Source organism: Scleropages formosus, chromosome 7 (genome assembly GCF_900964775.1).
Source record: "Scleropages formosus chromosome 7, fSclFor1.1, whole genome shotgun sequence".
NCBI lineage: Eukaryota > Metazoa > Chordata > Actinopteri > Osteoglossiformes > Osteoglossidae > Scleropages > Scleropages formosus.
This window is the reverse complement of record NC_041812.1, coordinates 27,602,932-27,619,819: the sequence shown is the minus strand read 5'-3', so window position 1 is coordinate 27,619,819 and position 16,888 is coordinate 27,602,932. Positions and strand designations below refer to the sequence as shown.

At 42.4% G+C, this 16,888-nt stretch overlaps 1 protein-coding gene across 1 annotated transcript; it reads left to right on the top strand.

Moving 5' to 3' along the window:
- Positions 1–470: 470 nt before the first annotated feature.
- LOC108931164 (CTD small phosphatase-like protein 2-A) lies at positions 471–16,295 on the top strand. The gene is made up of 13 exons (XM_018746781.2): positions 471–646; positions 8,777–8,985; positions 9,949–10,087; positions 10,335–10,484; positions 10,748–10,987; positions 11,209–11,302; positions 11,512–11,623; positions 11,815–11,901; positions 12,058–12,120; positions 12,246–12,325; positions 12,916–13,042; positions 13,182–13,277; positions 13,524–16,295. Exons 2-13 carry the CDS (start codon positions 8,800–8,802, stop codon positions 13,587–13,589), a joined length of 1,440 nt encoding a protein of 479 aa, XP_018602297.1. The 5' UTR covers positions 471–646; positions 8,777–8,799; the 3' UTR covers positions 13,590–16,295.
- The last annotated feature ends 593 nt before the right edge of the window (positions 16,296–16,888 follow it).

The window sequence follows — 16,888 nt, the reverse complement described above, 5'->3', positions numbered from 1 at the left end:
ACGTCTTCGTTTTTCATTCTCGTTGCTCTCGTTGGCTCTTTAACTCCTAAAGCGTATTAACAGCACCCAATTGGGCCAATGAAAGGTACATGTAAAATCATACAATACAAACGCCGAAGAACTGGCAAATGGAGGATTACCATGTAAAAACTTTCCTACACCGTTCCCTCATCCCTCACTGCGCGCTCCTGGACGTGACTGCGGTACAGATAGACTGTGCCACGAGCCGGCGCGCTTTTCAGCATGATAGTCGCCGAAAAGCTGCTGATCATGTCGCCTTGACAAATTTCGGGCAAACCGGACAGCTCTGGCAGCGGCATTCTCCCGCTTCTCGATGACAACCCGCAGCGACGACGAACACTCTCTCGACTCCGTCCCAGGTGTTCGGAAGCGTTCTGCTGAACGGGTGCGCGATGGGCAGCGCGCGTAGAACGCGCACGCTCAGCTCGGCTCATCCGGGTCTTCGCCATTGAGCGTCGGCAAGGAGGCGGGAAATGGCGTCCAGAGGCGCAGCGGAGAGGTGGACGGACATTCCCTGAATACGGCTGACTAGAGACGGCTTAGAGACAGCGGGCCACCCCCCCCGCGCTACAGCTACCAGGCAAACCCAGCCTCCGCGGCGACGAGATACTGCTGCCCTTAGCACGTAAGTAAGAGCGGAGGTGGCCCTCCTGCTTTCGCTGTGAGGGAATGTGGTGTCGCGTAAATAAATATTTACCAGCGATCATAGGTAACAACGTTAGCAGCGGTGTACACGTTCCAGTAGGTAGCTAGCTCGTTAGCCAGCTAGCGATACGCGCTCATTGTGTTTCAAATCTCAGCTCTTCTCTGATTTACTCCGGGAAATTTGAAAATATGTCATCTGAAGTGAGGGGGGGGACTGTCTTGATATTTTAATCAGACAATGAATGCCAACACAGGCACAGTCACAGTGTTCGTGTGGTTAGGTACAGTCCAAAGGAATCGTCCCTCTGCTCTGCTGTGTCTGATGGGTAGTATTTTATCAAAAACTGAATCTCGGAAAGCTAATGTGTTGCTAATTATAGCTGGCCGCCTCTAACAAGTTAGCCACCGCAGCGCTAGTTAGCCACCTGCGGGAACTTGTGTTTCTTTGCTGGCTGACACACCGTCGACTAGGTAGGTGTGTTCATGAAGGGCGCTGTTTACCACCATGTACACTGACTGAAGCATAGTTGGGGAATGTTTGAATGTTTGAAACATCATGGAGTTTTTTTAAGCCGAGGCCCTGTTTTTCTGTCCCCCGCCTCGGGCTTGAGTACAGAGACACTCCGAGTTTCCCTCACGTCCCCGCCCCTCTCGCCGTGGGGAAGGCCATCCATTGGACCTCCTTAGCTTGTTCGCCAGCAGTACACAGCAGCCGTGTCGGGGTGCCTTGTTTCAGGCGGACGGGCGCGGTGGAGCGCTTCGCCTTGAGCTCCTCTGTCTGTGCTATTAGCTGGTCGTGGAGCTCCGTGTTTGGTTCCTGTGTGCCCGGACTCGGCTGCTTTCATCCGTCCTCCTGCCTCACAAGGGGGGCGTTGCTCTTTGTCTGAGACCGCCTGCTCTTCTCGTGTCTTCCTTTCTTGCCCAGAGCAGACTGGGCTCAGAACCGAGTGTTAAGCGCCGGGTCTCCCCTCGGTGCCCAGGCACTTCCTACGTGTGCGATCATACATAGTCCTTTCCTTCGCGATCTCCCGCCAGCCAGGTGGTTCAACTGTAAACTGTGTTCCTCCGGACACGTGCGCGCGCAACCAGCCAGAGTTCAGATGGAAAGTCCGCTTTTACTGCGAAGCATCACAGCCGCCGATTTCACAAACCCAACGTGCCTGATAGTTTGGTGCCTGACGCTGACATTTCAGATAAAGTCGGGATGAGCACTTTTGGCGGGGAGCGCTTCTGGGCTCTGTACAGTGATGTAGGTACCTCTCCGTGAGGGTAACTTCACTACTGTTCTGTTGGTCACACTCTCTCTAGAGTCTAGCTGAACTGTACCGTCTGTCACTATTCTGAGGGCAGTGCTGTTATGAATGGCGCTGGATCAATTTGGACAAAAATGATTATCTTCAGGCTTATTTTGAAAGAGTGCCAGCTAAGCACAATTTCAGTTGAATATATTAACAAGTGCAACGATAATATTTATATTTGTCGTTACCAAAGCCGCAGTCCTGTTCTCCAGTGGGTCTGGGGTTCAAGTCCTGTTTGGGGTGCCTTGTGATGGACTGGCGTCCCGTCCTGGGTGTGTCCCCTCCCCCTCTGGCCTTACGCCCTGTGTTGCCAGGTAGGCTCCGGTTCCCCGTGACCCCGTAAGGGACAAGCGGTTCTGAAAATGTGTGTGTGTGTTACCAAAGCCCTCAGATTTCAATTAAGCATTTGTATTTGAAACGTATCAACATGCTGGTATTTTTGGTGTCTGCACCGGTATGGATTTGTGTCCTGCTGCAGTGTCCTCTTCACAAGGGACAGCTCTTGTTTTCTTTTAATTTTTTATTTTTTTTGAATATAGTTTCTTAACCCTGCTGTGTGAGTATGGCATACCTCACCAATTCAGCAGTTATCCCTTTTCCGGCACCAACGTGGTTGTTAGTCTTCGTAGGGAAGAGCTGAATTTGTAGCATTGACATCTCATACACCTTGTGTAAGTCAGTGTAAGAGAAATATAATTATTTGGTTCAGTTTTGTTCCTCTGACACAAAAAAATGGCCTTTTACAAGGTTTAATAAGTTTGTGTGCAACTCATGCTTTTAACTGTGTATCAGTGGGTAATTTACACCCTTTAGGCATTCTTTTCAGTTGCCAGTGTTTAAATATCTACATTTATTTATTTAGCACATGCTTTTCTCCAAAGGCATGCACAATGTAGGATTTAGCTGACGCCTTCATGCAATCAATTCAGTGCTAGATACACTACACTAAACCTGCAAGACATACATAAACAAATGCTAAAAGCAATTTGAGAGTCACCTATTCATCTGAAACACATCTTTAGACTGAGAGGAAACCAGAACACTTAGAGGGAACCCATGCAAAAATGGGAGAACATTCTTCAAACTCCACATAGACTGAGTCTCTATTGAATATGCATCCAGTTGCACCGTTCAGGCAATACGATGTAGCAGCACTACCTGCTGCTCCACTGTGCGTCATAAATTTCATTCATTCCAACTGAAGAGCTGAAGATGCCAGATACTTCAGTCTGATCAGTTTGACACATAATCTCATTTATAAAAGCAAGCTTTCATACCTATCAGAGTAATTTAAACCTGTCTTTATTTGAATCCAGAAAATCCCCATCACACAAACGAGTTATAGTGGTTTGTGTCTCGGTTGGTTTTGAGGGTTTGTGTGTTCTGCTCATCAAACTGTAGGTAATTCTGAAGTGGTTTGCTAAGTCTCAGCAGATGTTATGAGTTTAACACCTGGGACATGGGTGTGGAGAGGCAACAGTTCTTTCACCTTGGGAAATCTCAAAAATGGGGCAAGGTGACTATTATTTCACTTTTGATATCTCATACCAAAATTCTGTCAGCTAGTTTTGTAAATTAATAAATTAGGTAATACAAGCTGTGAAAAATGAATTTCATTTATTGCCAACCTTACAAGACATTCGGATACTCTGTTTGAATTTTTTATTCATTAAATAGGGGGAAAATAATTTGCCAAGCAAAATGAATCCATCATAATAATGAAAAAAGGACAAGTGTTTAAAGGAGAACAGATTTGTATGTTTGTGAGAGCATGTACTTTTTGTCTGTGTATATGCAACAGCTGGTTGTAATTTCAGAAAACGGGTCCGGTGGTGGTGTAACCGGAGGAAGAGAGAATGGTCTGATGTCTGTCATCAGCTTAATATATTTATAGTGTGTGTGTGTGTGTGTGTGTGTGTGTGTGTGTGTGTGTGTGTGTGTGTGTGTGTGTGTGTGTGTGAGAGAAGGCTAACCTTGGAGGGTTCCAGCATGACTGGTGTTCTTTGGTGAGTGTTGGGAGCTGGAGATGAGTCATACCATGGATTGGTAAAAATAGGCAGAGGGACTTGCGAAGCAGCAACAAAGCTATTGTCTGTGTCTGTACTTCGTCCCCCATAATTGCCTTCTCTAATTCAGAGCGTGTGTTTGCGGGTAGGCTGCCATATCTTTGAGCTGTGCTTGGATAGCATTATTGCAAACATGATTTCCCCCCCCTAATTTTAATTTTTTAGTGTGTAGCTGGTTCCTAATGGCCTTCATGCAGGCTTAAGATGGCAATGTAAGAGCATTCTTGGATGCTGTTACTGGAAATGCAGTTTTTAGTTGATTTTAATAAAAGTACACAGTCCCTGACTTCCCTAATGGTTCTGTTCTTCAGACTCTTTCGTAAGTCAGATTTTACCTATGTCACATTTGCCCCTTCTCCAACGATTGTATACACAATTATAGCACAAACACTTAAAACATATAGTACTTGTCAGACAATACATTACTAAGGGACATACAAATTAAAGAAACAGATACTGAAAAATACTGTATAAAATTTAAATATTAACATTACATATAGGTGATGCTTTTCTACAAAGCAGCTTGCAATGTTAAGGTACTTACAACTATTTACCCATTTATACAGCTGGGTACTTTTACTGGATCAATTTAGGGTAAGGACTTTGCTGAAGGGTGCTACATCTGGAGGTGGGAATTGAACCTGCAACCTTTGGGTCCAAAGGCAGCAGCTCTAACCACTACTCTACCAGCTGCCCCTTTTGTGCGAGTATACTGTAATAACAAACATTCAGTACTTTATAGTACAAACACTTAAGATAATAAAAGTAAAAAAAAAATTGGTACTCTACAGTGTACAGTATTCTGTACTTTAACAGGTATCATTCTGGATTCACCAAAATTAATTACTGGATAACTTTAATGTTGAGAAAATTGATGATGATAAAGGTGGTGGGACAATGGGCTGAACATTTTCATTTTTTGAGTCTTGACATTTGGATGCTGGTATGACATGTTGAGGTCACTGCTGACCTGTGTTCAGTTTCTCAGCCCTCCCCATGATTCCGTCGAGAGATGTGTGAGCAGCACCTTTTCTTCTTGTGTTCATGTACCTCCTGACTGCAAGCAACGGCATCCTCACTTGATTTTTGTACTTTTAGAACACGAGATGCATAGAGATTCACATTCTGAACAGAACCAAAAACTAGTATAGTTCTCAGAAAGCTGTGACCATCTCTTTTGTGAGGAACCGTTTGGGTTCGACCTCTGGTTCTCCTGCCTCCTGTTTTTCAGCTTCGGCAACTTTTGCTGCTTCCAGTATGCACCCGTTTCAACAACATTAAAAACATGTTTGCACAAGTATGAACCTTCATCGATAACTTTTCCTAGCCATTCAGGATAACTTTTTTGCTTGGCCGATATCGCTGCTAGAAGCCTCTTCAGACACCGTAATGTTATGAAAACCTGCGCTGTTTTCAAATCTTGCAAACGAACCATTACTTGCAGCAAATGACTGCGTATCGGGATTATCAGATAAAGGTTTTGTGCCTTTGTTCGGATCGTCATTAGGGTTAGTAAACATGTTTCTGGATCTATTCTTCCGTCCACAACATTACTAATTTTTCCATCTCGCTAATACTTGGTTTATTGTTTATTGTCTTGTGTTGTTTTATGTAGCACTGTGGTCCTGGAGGAATGTTATTTTGTTTCGCTGTGTACTGTACCAGCTGTATATGGTTGAAGTGACAACAATAGACAACAACTTTGACTTTAATGCATCTTTTTCTTTTTATCGTACATTGCATGGATGCTCTTCTTTTCGCGTGCTCTTGTATACGAGCAGAATCCCTCACAACAGTATTCGCTGTTGACACAGACAACTCGAGTTTGCATGATATTGCTTATAGCTTGACCACCTTCATATTTCCTTATTTTCTGTTTTATTTCCACATCAATCTGCTCTGGTTTATGAGCTCATTCACTTTTCAATTGAGCGTTTACGGCTGGCCGTGATTTTAATGGCAAAAATACCTGGAAAACTGGACTTAATCGCAGTGCACTGAAGACAATTTGACAGAAAGAGAAACACGTGGTAACTGGGGAGATGGGGACTACGCAGCTCGCACGCGTCACATGCCTCCAACGTTTTACCTTAGTACTTTGCGTAAAGTTTCGGCAACTCAAATGCTCTTTATATATATATATAATATATATTTCATCACACTTTTTACGTAACTCGGGCTTTACCCAAGTCGGATTTACGCAAGTCGGAGACTGTCTGTATTGTGAGGTCTGCATACTTGTCTTCCTTTAATTTTTTTTCTATAGCAGGAGGAAAACTGTGACTTTAGTGACTGCTGGACTCTCCCACTATGTTGAAAGGGCTCTTTCTGAAGCAGGGTTTATCACTTGTCTTGGGTCTCCTCCCATTGTCGTCTTATATGCCCATTGTTCCCACTTTGACTGACAGCTCTGTCCTTCAAGCCTTGGTTAATAGGACATATGGGGGTTGTGGAGAGGGTCTTTTTCCTTGTCACAGTACAGCAATTCTGGCCTGCTGCCTATACGTTTTCAGGTGGACATCCTTTCTCTTCTTTTGGCTTCAGGCTGTTAACTCTTCACTGTGGTGGAGTGTTTTTGCTAGTAGTGGGTTGTCTGTGGTTGCAGTCATCCCTGTAGCCTCACACTAAAACATTCTAGTAATTGCCAATATTTTAATGTGAAGCTGTCCTTTAAAGCTGCAAGTTTATGCAAACACTAGTTTGCTTGAGTAGTATGCAATATGACTTTTCGCAGTAGAACATTTTCACTTTGTGCAGAAAGTACATCACTCTGCAACAGATTTATGAAAAAGTTATTCTCTAAAACAGATGATGCACGATTGGCACATAAAATTATTAAAATGCACTTTGTTGGCTGAAAAGCAGTAAACATTAACGTTAAACTCAAACGCTTAATAGACATTTATATTTATGCATTTGACAGGTACTTTTCTGCAAAGCAACATATAGCTAAGGGTAGATGGAAGTGCATCCTTAATAGAGGGCTAGAATACATGCATGCAGCTATGGAAGCGCAGCTTATAGATATATAGCTACAACCATTGTGTTTAATTGTATATTTAAACAAATTAGACCACTGTTACTGTGGACGTAATAAATATGTGAACTTGCTGTGTATGTACGAGTAAGGTCCATACTTAGAATACGTTTTCTAATTCAGTTTTAGCAAGGAAAAAATGTCAGAGTTGAACAGCATAGTTGTTTTCCATAAACCAATCAGATGCCCTAAAATGTGATAGATGTTGTATTGTATGACTGCTATAAACATATGTGTACTTAGGTTGAGGCCAGGCTCACAGGGTGATGGCCTGTTTTAATGTATGTGATGGTAAGGTAAACCTATGTGTCTTTCTCACATTGTCCACAGCTTGAGTGCATGGTTTGCATGCATCTACTGTCAAGATCAAATGCACTCTAGGGGTCATAGCAAGGGTAACAAGTTGAGTATTGAACTGGAAAATATCTGGTGTAGTTCTGAAAATGTGTCCTGCTGCCTTATTTTTTGTATAAATAAATTTATGTTGTGTTGGTGTAAGTTTATTAATATTAATAGCTTTTTTTTAATGTAGTACAGAATATGTTAATATTATTATTTTTATTTTTATAGAGCACTCTTCTCACGTAGTGACACAGAGCGCTTTAACACAGGCATACAGCAAGAAAAATTTATACAAATGTGCACTTGTTTTTATTCTCACATTCCTTAATCAATATTTACTTTTGATAGTCTTTTGTTTTCATGCATACTTATGTTTTCATTTTGCAAGTTCAGGAAAGCGGTGTTTTTTTTCATCATGTATAAAGGCTTTGTTTTGCTTACACTTTCCCAGTGTTGAGTGTGGTGTTAACACACTTGCAAGATGTAGCATAAGGGACAATAACACTGTAAAAGATGAGGCTAACACTTGCTTTGGGGGCTGTGTTACTGAGGCTTGGTGCAGTATGGCTTCTGCTGGCTGCATGCCTTTCGCGCTCTGGACATGTCTGAGCACATTTTCAGTCAGTGGTGTTGCGTAAGCCGTGGCGCTGGGGGATGGTGGGGAGCTCTGGTTACTTTTAGGATTTTCCTTTTTTCCTTGCAAGGGGATAGCGGTGTCAGATAAGTCGAGGAACTGCTCAGTAGTTCGGAAAATGTTGCCGTGATTTTAAAAGAAAGCATTTTGGTGAGAGCCAGCGTGTCTAAAAAGAAGGGGCATGGTTTAATTGGTATGTGTAAGTTTTCCCCTCCCCCATGTAACTGCACAACTGTAGGAAGCAGGAGATTAGACATCTGCAAAGCTGTGCTCCAGAGATCTTTGAAAAGACCTCTGACCTTCACAAACATACGCTTGTAAAGACCAAAAATGCAAGAAATATGAACGCTTTTATGATATAAGGATTAATGCACTCCGCACATGTGGAGACAGGGTTCCCTTCAGTCCACTATGCAGATAAGATACACTGGCAGTTTATGAGTAAGTGGTACCTTCACTGTGGCATGTTTTCATAGTACTGTTCAAGGTACATTCTGAAAGATAGTTTTGATTTTTGTTGACAAAGCAGGCTTTTTTTTTTTTAATGTTTTCAGGATTTCCACTTTTGACATAACTGTGTGCCATTTTTTTTCCTTTTCTGAACTGTTAGCTGCTGCACAATTGCATAAGTAAACAAACAGCTGTGTTTGCCTTCCACCTCACACTCAACGTTGTCTCCACTCCTGTGTGTGTATCTGTTTTGCCCTCTGACCCCTTTTTTCCCCCTTCTTAGTCTTACATGCAACGGTCAAGACGATGAGGCTGAGAATGCGTAAGGCTTCTCAGCAGCCGAGTCCTGCCCATGCTCCCCGCCCATCCAGGACCAAGCGGAGACATTCGGAAGTGGAGGAGTGCACCCCAACGGGCGGGGGCAGAATGGAGAAGAGTGATACAGGGCTCCTTTCTACCATCAAGAAGTTCATCAGAGGAAATGCTGTTAAGGTACACAGAAACAGGTCCTTCCAGCAAACGTCCTGCAAATTTTGTAATCTTAAATGACTTGTCACCTTTCAGGAGCAGTTGTTATTTGAAAACAAGCAGTCCTTTTTTTCCTCCAAATTTTGCCCAGTGCTAGTTGTAATTTAGGATGTAAATTCAGAGTTTGTCAGGGCTAAGTGTCATGTTCTGCCAGGAATGTTGCTGCATGTTCGGGAACTTCAGCCAGGTTCTAAGAATAGCCGTGGTCCTGGAACAGTTGTGCTTTGACAGTGTGTAGGATTGGATGTAACCGGTGTGCAGTATGTTTGACAGTGTTGTCCTTGGGATTTGTTGCTAATAGGTTCCAGTTTCAGATTCAGAACTTTTTCATGTGTTTTATTGCCGGGCATTGTCTGTAACCTGAGCTAGATTACATGTACGTATTCAGTTAGCTGTTGCTTTTCTTCAAAGCAGCTTACTGTTAAGCTACCTACAGTTCTGTAAGCATTTTATTCAGCTGGTCAATTTTACTGAGTTTTTTACAATTTAACGTAAGTATCTTACAATTTAAGGGTATGACAGCATTAGGTAACATTTGATCCTCTGACCTTTGGAACGCAGCAGCTCAAAACACTACCCTGTTAGCTACCCCCATTTAATTATTCTGGATATTCAAAATGGAAACTTTTGTTGTGAAGAAGAATCTATTGGTATCCTAAATATTTTGCAGCTGCTTGTTTAGTATATTTGGTTGTTTCATTGCAAAATGTCAGGCTCACCTCATAAATTTTTGATACAGGTCATAAGAGAGAGGGTTTGAGAACTGAAATAGGAAATAAGTTGTATTTGTGGTTTTAAAAATAATAATAATTGTCAGGAGTTAATATTGGAAAACCCTGGGGATAATGAGTGCACCCTGGTCACTTGTATGCAAGAATTAAGAACTTCTGAAAGGGTCGACTGCACGTGACACCTCTTACCCTGCAGGTGGAGCATGAGAACCCAGCCAAGCGGAGCTGCATTGACCACCACCTAGATGAAGACCTCATCTCCTCCACGCCACAGTCAGCTGATGCACTTGGCACACCCATCCCAAGGGCCCGTCGGAGAGGGCCCGTCAATGGAGGTCAGCTCAGGGTGGATGGCATTCCCATTTGGGAGGGGTGGGGACTGGTGTGGAAATATTTTTTTGTATGGATTTTTCTCTTTTTAGTAAAGAAGTCATACCTCTGAAAAATGAGTTCGCACACACTTGTAGAAATTTGTCTTGACATTTGTTAAAAAATCCAGAGTGTTTTTGCAGCAATTAGATTTATGTTAATGGTGTTATGTGGTGGGAAGATGTATTAGTGCCATTTTATTAATGTCCTTAGATGCCACCAACCATGGTCCAAACAAACCAGCAAAGCCCAATGGAAAACTGAAGGAGTCAGGGGAGGCTGTGAGCAGTCCCCCTCGCACCACTCTTTTGGGAACTATTTTCTCTCCAGTGTTCAACTTCTTCTCCCCAGCCAGCAAAAATGGTAATAGTCCCGCACACATCTTGGCATTGTAAGAACTGCATGTGGTTACATGGAACAGCCTAGGAAAAAAAGATGGTTCTCAGTCTTAGTGGTGTCACATGATGTTAAAGTGAAGGAAGTGCATCTGAAACAGTTTTGAAATGGAGTTAAGTTGCTATGAATTCTGGGTGAACGTTGCTGACAAGTTCCTTTTGGCAGCGTTAGGGTTACACTAACATTAACCCTTTTGTCAAAAGTAATAAGCTGGCTCCTCCCTCCAAAAGGCACATCAGGCTCAGACTCCCCTGGCCAGGCAGTGGAAGCAGAGGAGATTGTGAAGCAGCTTGATATGGAACAGGTGGAGGAGACCCCAACCAGCACAGCCACGTCCACAGAGACCACAAGTATTCCTCTGTACCCTGGTAGCCAGGCCCTGTCCCTTCCCTTGCGATCCCTGGCCCCCTCTGATGGAGCTGTGGAGGAGGGGGAGATGGTAACAGGCACTGACCTGCCACCTCTCACTGGTATGCATTGAGGGAGTATATAGGAGTTGAACATGCAAAAACACACGCCTGTCACAATATGCTCGCTGTATGTAACTACAGTGGAAACATTTATAGATTTTTAGTGCTTCTACATTAACTTTGCTGGTCTGAATTGAACTGACCTGAGAAGTTTTGTGCCTGATGTCACCCTAAAAAAGCATTTAAAATTTAAATACAAATTATTTCCCCTTTTGTTGCAGCCCCTGGATCCACTGCAGACAGCAGCTACTCAGATGCCCCACCTGCAGCCCCTGCAGAGGGCGCTTATGAGGAGGACTGGGAGGTCTTTGACCCGTAAGTAAAGCCATCTTGGAGATTCTTAAACATAGCTGGTCAGCACCAATAACAAAAATGCTTAACAACATGGTTTGATGCTCAGTTGTTGGATTAAAAAGTGATGAAAGCAGTCCTGTCCAAGGCTTTTTTTTTCCCCCCCCCTTGGTGTCCAGTTCTGAGTGCCAGAGTCATTACTCTGGGTACTGAGTGTAGATCATGCTCTCCAGGTACTTCTTCATAAAACATGTGCCTCCGCTGACTGAGGAACAACTGACCCGCAAGCCAGCGCTCCCACTCAAGACCCGCAGCACACCTGAGTTCTCCCTTGTCCTGGACCTTGTGAGTTGGAGCAGTGCCTCCTACAGATGCATTCACATAAATCTCATCTATTATTCATAAAAGATCTAATGATGGAGAATAGAAGTTGCTTACGGAGGTGGCATCTCTTTGGAGACGTCTCTGACGAGTACTCAGTAGGATGCTGAAGTGCATTCCCCACCCCCACCCCTCTCTCTCTCCTGCCCTACCAGGATGAAACGTTAGTGCACTGTAGCTTGAACGAGCTGGAAGACTCGGCTCTTACCTTCCCAGTCCTCTTTCAAGACGTCATATACCAGGTAGAGCTTTGTATTCCTTGTCAGCTATATCATATTCATTTATTTCCCTCCATACATATTTTAGCTCCAACAGACACGCTTTCAGGGCCGATGTGGCAGACTGCCCGAGTCCAGAGAAGGTGCAGCACAGTTTGACTTGTGTGTCCTTGCGTGCAGGTGTATGTGCGACTAAGGCCGTTCTTCAGAGAGTTCCTTGAGCGAATGTCTCAAATCTACGAGGTAAGAGACTTTATGTGCAAGCTGTGGCTATTCGAGCTTGTCTTTGATCGCCTGTTTTTCCTTGTTACTTTTGTCTGTAGTGTAGTAAATCTGATTGAGCCTTCTCTTCCCAACTCCCCAAAAAGATAATTCTCTTCACTGCCTCTAAGAAAGTGTATGCTGACAAACTGCTAAACATCCTGGATCCCAAGAAGCAGCTTGTCAGGTAAGCAGAGGAGTTTTTGCTCTCCTGCAACTGGCACCAACCCTGGCAGCTGAAAAACTTAAAAAAAAAAATATATATATATATATATATATCTTTTGTATGTTGTTACATTCAGCTGTCACAGGTTAAACTCACCCTTCAAATAATTGCACTTCATTAAACAATGGGTGTACAATGTTAGCAGCACTGTGGTACGGTGGGAAACTTTTGTGCCTTATAACTTTTGTGCTGTGGTTTGGGACCAGGGTTTGAATCAGACTTCGTTTGTGTAGATTTTGCATGTTTTCCCATTGCTGTCATGGGTTTCCTCCCATAGTCCAAAGACATGTATGAAAGGAGGTAATTGTAAACTTCTAGCCCTCCCTTGCCATGAACACATACCCTACACCAGCAACATATTTAATGAATAAAAAATGCCCTACTAGTGCCTGCTTCTGGTGATGTGGCGATTAATACTTTTTGAGGTGGTTTCACAGATCATGTTTAGTTAACTGTGGTTACAGGATTTCCAGCAGTGTGCTGCACACTGACTGAGCCCAGCAATGGTTTAATTTTTTTTCTTCTTGTTTTTTTTTTTTAAATGAATTCAGGCACAGGTTATTCCGTGAGCATTGTGTTTGTGTACAAGGAAATTACATTAAAGACCTGAACATTCTCGGGAGGGATTTGTCCAAGACTGTAATAATTGACAATTCACCTCAAGCCTTTGCCTATCAGGTGAGCTCCTGCACCTAAGTTCTCTCTCTCTCTTTTTTCTGTATCCATCTTTCACATTGTTGTGAGCAGGGTTGAATGTATTTTATTCGTTTTTAAAGAAATTGTGAAGGCTTGGTAACACATACCTGTACCCCAACAGCTTTCCAACGGGATTCCCATTGAGAGCTGGTTCATGGATAAGAATGACAATGAACTCCTGAAACTGGTTCCTTTCCTGGAAAAGCTAGTTGAACTGGTATCCACATTCTTTTTGTTCATTTTACAAAAAATGGTGGGCATGAGAATATATGGATTCTTCTCTCCCTCTTAAACCAGACCATGATGCATGGAAGCCAGCATGAGATAGCTAATCCACAACTAGTTCATGAGCTACTGTACAATTCACTTGTAAATACAAATCAGTAGTGCAGTGTAGGCACTGTCCCAGCATTGAAACCGCAGCCCTCTCCTTTGTGTTTATGCCTTTCTTGCTCTCCCACAGAATGAGGACGTACGACCTCACATCCGGGAACGCTTTCGTCTGCATGACCTCCTGCCACCGGACTGAGCCAAACATGTGAGGATAAAGCAAGTCAAGCTCATAGCAGCCTAAAAACTTTGGATTACAAAATTGCCGTCACTGTTGGAAATTTTACCTTTTTTTAAAAAAAAAAAATCCTACATTGCTTTAAAAAAGAGTCAGATTTTTTGAAGCAACACCTCTAATTATAGAAATTTTTAAATAACAGATAAATGTATAAATATATATATATAAATATATTATAAATATACTCGCCTAACTGTAGACAAGACCAAGAAAGTTTCTCAGCTTTGACTGGCATTTTTCCTCTTTGGAGCAGTTCCTTACTTTGCCTGGCAGTGGCAGAGTGTGGTGGTGTCAGTGGTGCTGCTGCTGGTGCAGACGGACTGCGCTGCACTGCGCTGCGCACTAAGGGACTGCCCTCACTATGATTGGTGCTTCGAGTGGGACTGTTGACACTCACTGGCTACAGACTCAACAGGAATTGCCAGTAAAAAGACATGTACATATACATTTCCCTTTCAGATTTTTGAAACTTTTTTTCTTTAGCCGAGGAGTATGCATTCCTTTTTAGTTTAAACGCTTTTTTAGACTTTGGCAATAGATTTAGTATTTTACCTAATGCTTTTTGCCATTTCCCCTCATCTGTCTGCCTGAAAAATATGTATTTTTATGGGGAAGGGCAATGTGACTAGTTAATCCAAGTCAAATCAAAACATGAATTTTATGTAGTTTCTGTATCAAGATATTCCATTATAGTTCAAGAGAAGTATTCTGTATGAAATAGTGTGGTTGAAGAAATCATGATGCAGTAGATGTCTAAACCATGGTGAAGGCTTTATCATGACAAGAATCTTCAGTGTCCAAGTATCCCAGTTAGGCTTACACCAAGCTCCAGTCGTGTGTCCAGCTCCCACCAGGATACCGCAAGGGCAAGTGACGCACACTCCTCTGGTCCTATGCTCCCCTGCCAGTTGCACAGCAGCTGTCTTCATACAGTGCAGGAGAGCTAGTGCTGAATGGAGGATGGATGTATCACACTGCAGGCAGCTGATAGCCCACTGGTATCTGAGGAGACTTCTAGAATGCCCACCTTCTCTCCCCAGGGAATAAAGTATCTTAAGCCAACCTTACCCTTCCATTATATCCACAGGCCTATATGGTCTGGAGGGGAGAGTTTCTGAAAGAAAACAGACCAATGTAGCGTGGGCTGGCCAGTTGGTTTCCTTTTCACCTGTTGGAAACTCTGTAGCGCCCATATGTTGGTGGCACACTTCATCAGCACAGCTGAACGCAATCTTATTTCCCCCCTCCAGCCTTGGTTTGTAACTTTGGGAAGTCTTTTTTTTCTTCCGGATGAGTCTCCTGTCTGCTTCAGAGTGCTGACTTTCTACTTGTTTCACATTCTCTTGGTTGTCAATGTCGCCTCTTGGTCCAAGGGCCACATACATTTCATGAAAATGTGGTTCTTCATATAGAAGGGTGAGCTTTTGCCTGTTACTGCAAAAATATGCACGTATTGTTACTGTAGGAGTCAAGATGCAAGGAGAAAGTTGCTGGTTTAAGCTCCCCTCCCCACCACTGTTGTAGTACCATAATGCAAGGTACTTGCCCAGTGTTCCTCTTGCAGAATGCCCAGCTAAGTGAATGTCACCTAAGCAACAAAGTTGTAATTATGTATGTTTTCTTCTTAACCTTTCTGTGCTCTCTCCACTTTGAGTGTTGCACAAGGGGTTGTATAATCCTGATTTGTATTTTATTTATTTTAACCTTCCACAACTATTGTTAGAAAGTGTGAAGCCCCCAGAACATGCAGTTTACTTTTAGCGTGCAAGTGGGTGACAATCAAAAACGAACAAAACAACCCGAAGCTCTCAAAATTTGTATAGGGATGGGGGGTGGGGAGGACCTGTTAACACTTTGGTTTTTTCCTGACTTGGTTTTTCCTTTGTTGTCTTAAGGTTTGTTCACATTAAAGCAGTTAGGAAAATTACACACCAGCCAAAGGAAAACACTGAAAAATTTTTGGATATGACCCTTGTTTGGGAACCCTGGGCATCAGACTGTGTGGATGAGTAAAACCTTAAAAATCATGGTGGAAATTACTTTGGAAGGCATCATTAAAGGCAATATCTTATTTCAGACAGGAGATTGTAATGTGGTTCGATGAAGAATTTTATATTATTCGGGAGTAGTGGATGATCATTGTTTATTCACTGGGAGGTGAGGGACAAAACACTCCATCTATCCTTAGTGTGTCTGTGTAATGGGAACACACAAAATACCAGCAGTGTTTCTTCTGAAAGTGTAACTTTCAAAATGTCACGGAACATGTAACGTCTAACCATGGGTGCAGGCTGACTTTTGAAATGTATTTCTGCCTCGTTCCCATCGCATCCCTTTTAACCCTTCGGTAAACTCCAAATATGCAAGCTCTGACCTCCCTGTAAAGCCCAGAGATTTTGCCCATCTGCACCTGTGCTGACCCCTGGGGTGAGGTGTGAAGATGGGGCTGGGGAAGGACCTCCCCTTCTTTATTGGGTTCTGGCACTTTTCTTATGAAGAGCTAGCTCATTTTATATGATTGTTAAAAGACTAGTAGAGATTTTATGGAGAAAGATGGGGGTGGGGAAGTATTTCAAATGTACAACCAGTTAATGTTTTATTTGTAGTACTTGTTTTACTGTACAATGGTGTTGTACAAAATAAATGCAGCTTCATTTTATAAAAAAAACTTTAAAATAAGGAAGATCTTTTTAAAGTAAACATTTTAATTTTTGTATTTTTGATTTTGAGGCATGTTATGTCTACTTTTTAAGTGTTAATGAAGATTTTAACTTTACATCAGGTTTTTTTCTTACTATATGTATGTAGGTCTAGCACATTGTCACATAGCTGTTTAAAAAACTAGCATGTAGAAAAAGCCTGTTCTGTGAGGAAAATCTTTCATTAAATTTTAATCATGGCAGTTTTTTCTGCAGAAAACAGCAACTGTTTCACTTTTTTTTTTTTTTTTTTTTTTTTTTTTTTTTTTTTTTTTTTTTTTTTAAAATCCAGTCTACGCAGCGGTATTTTGCATGTATTGGGGCATCTTATGTTGTTACTCTGTCGTTCTTGTAAAATGTATATAAAATTTCAATGGAGAAGAATTTAAAAGTTAAAGTTTTGAAACCCGAAAACTGTTTTTCGTGCGTTTCTTTCCCTTGCCTCATTGTGTCAGTTTCCTTGTGTGTGGAACGTCTGACTCCAAATTAATTTGACATAGTTTGAATTACTGTAACAGTACATTGAAGTGAAACGTTTACATTATGAACTTTGTCAAATTA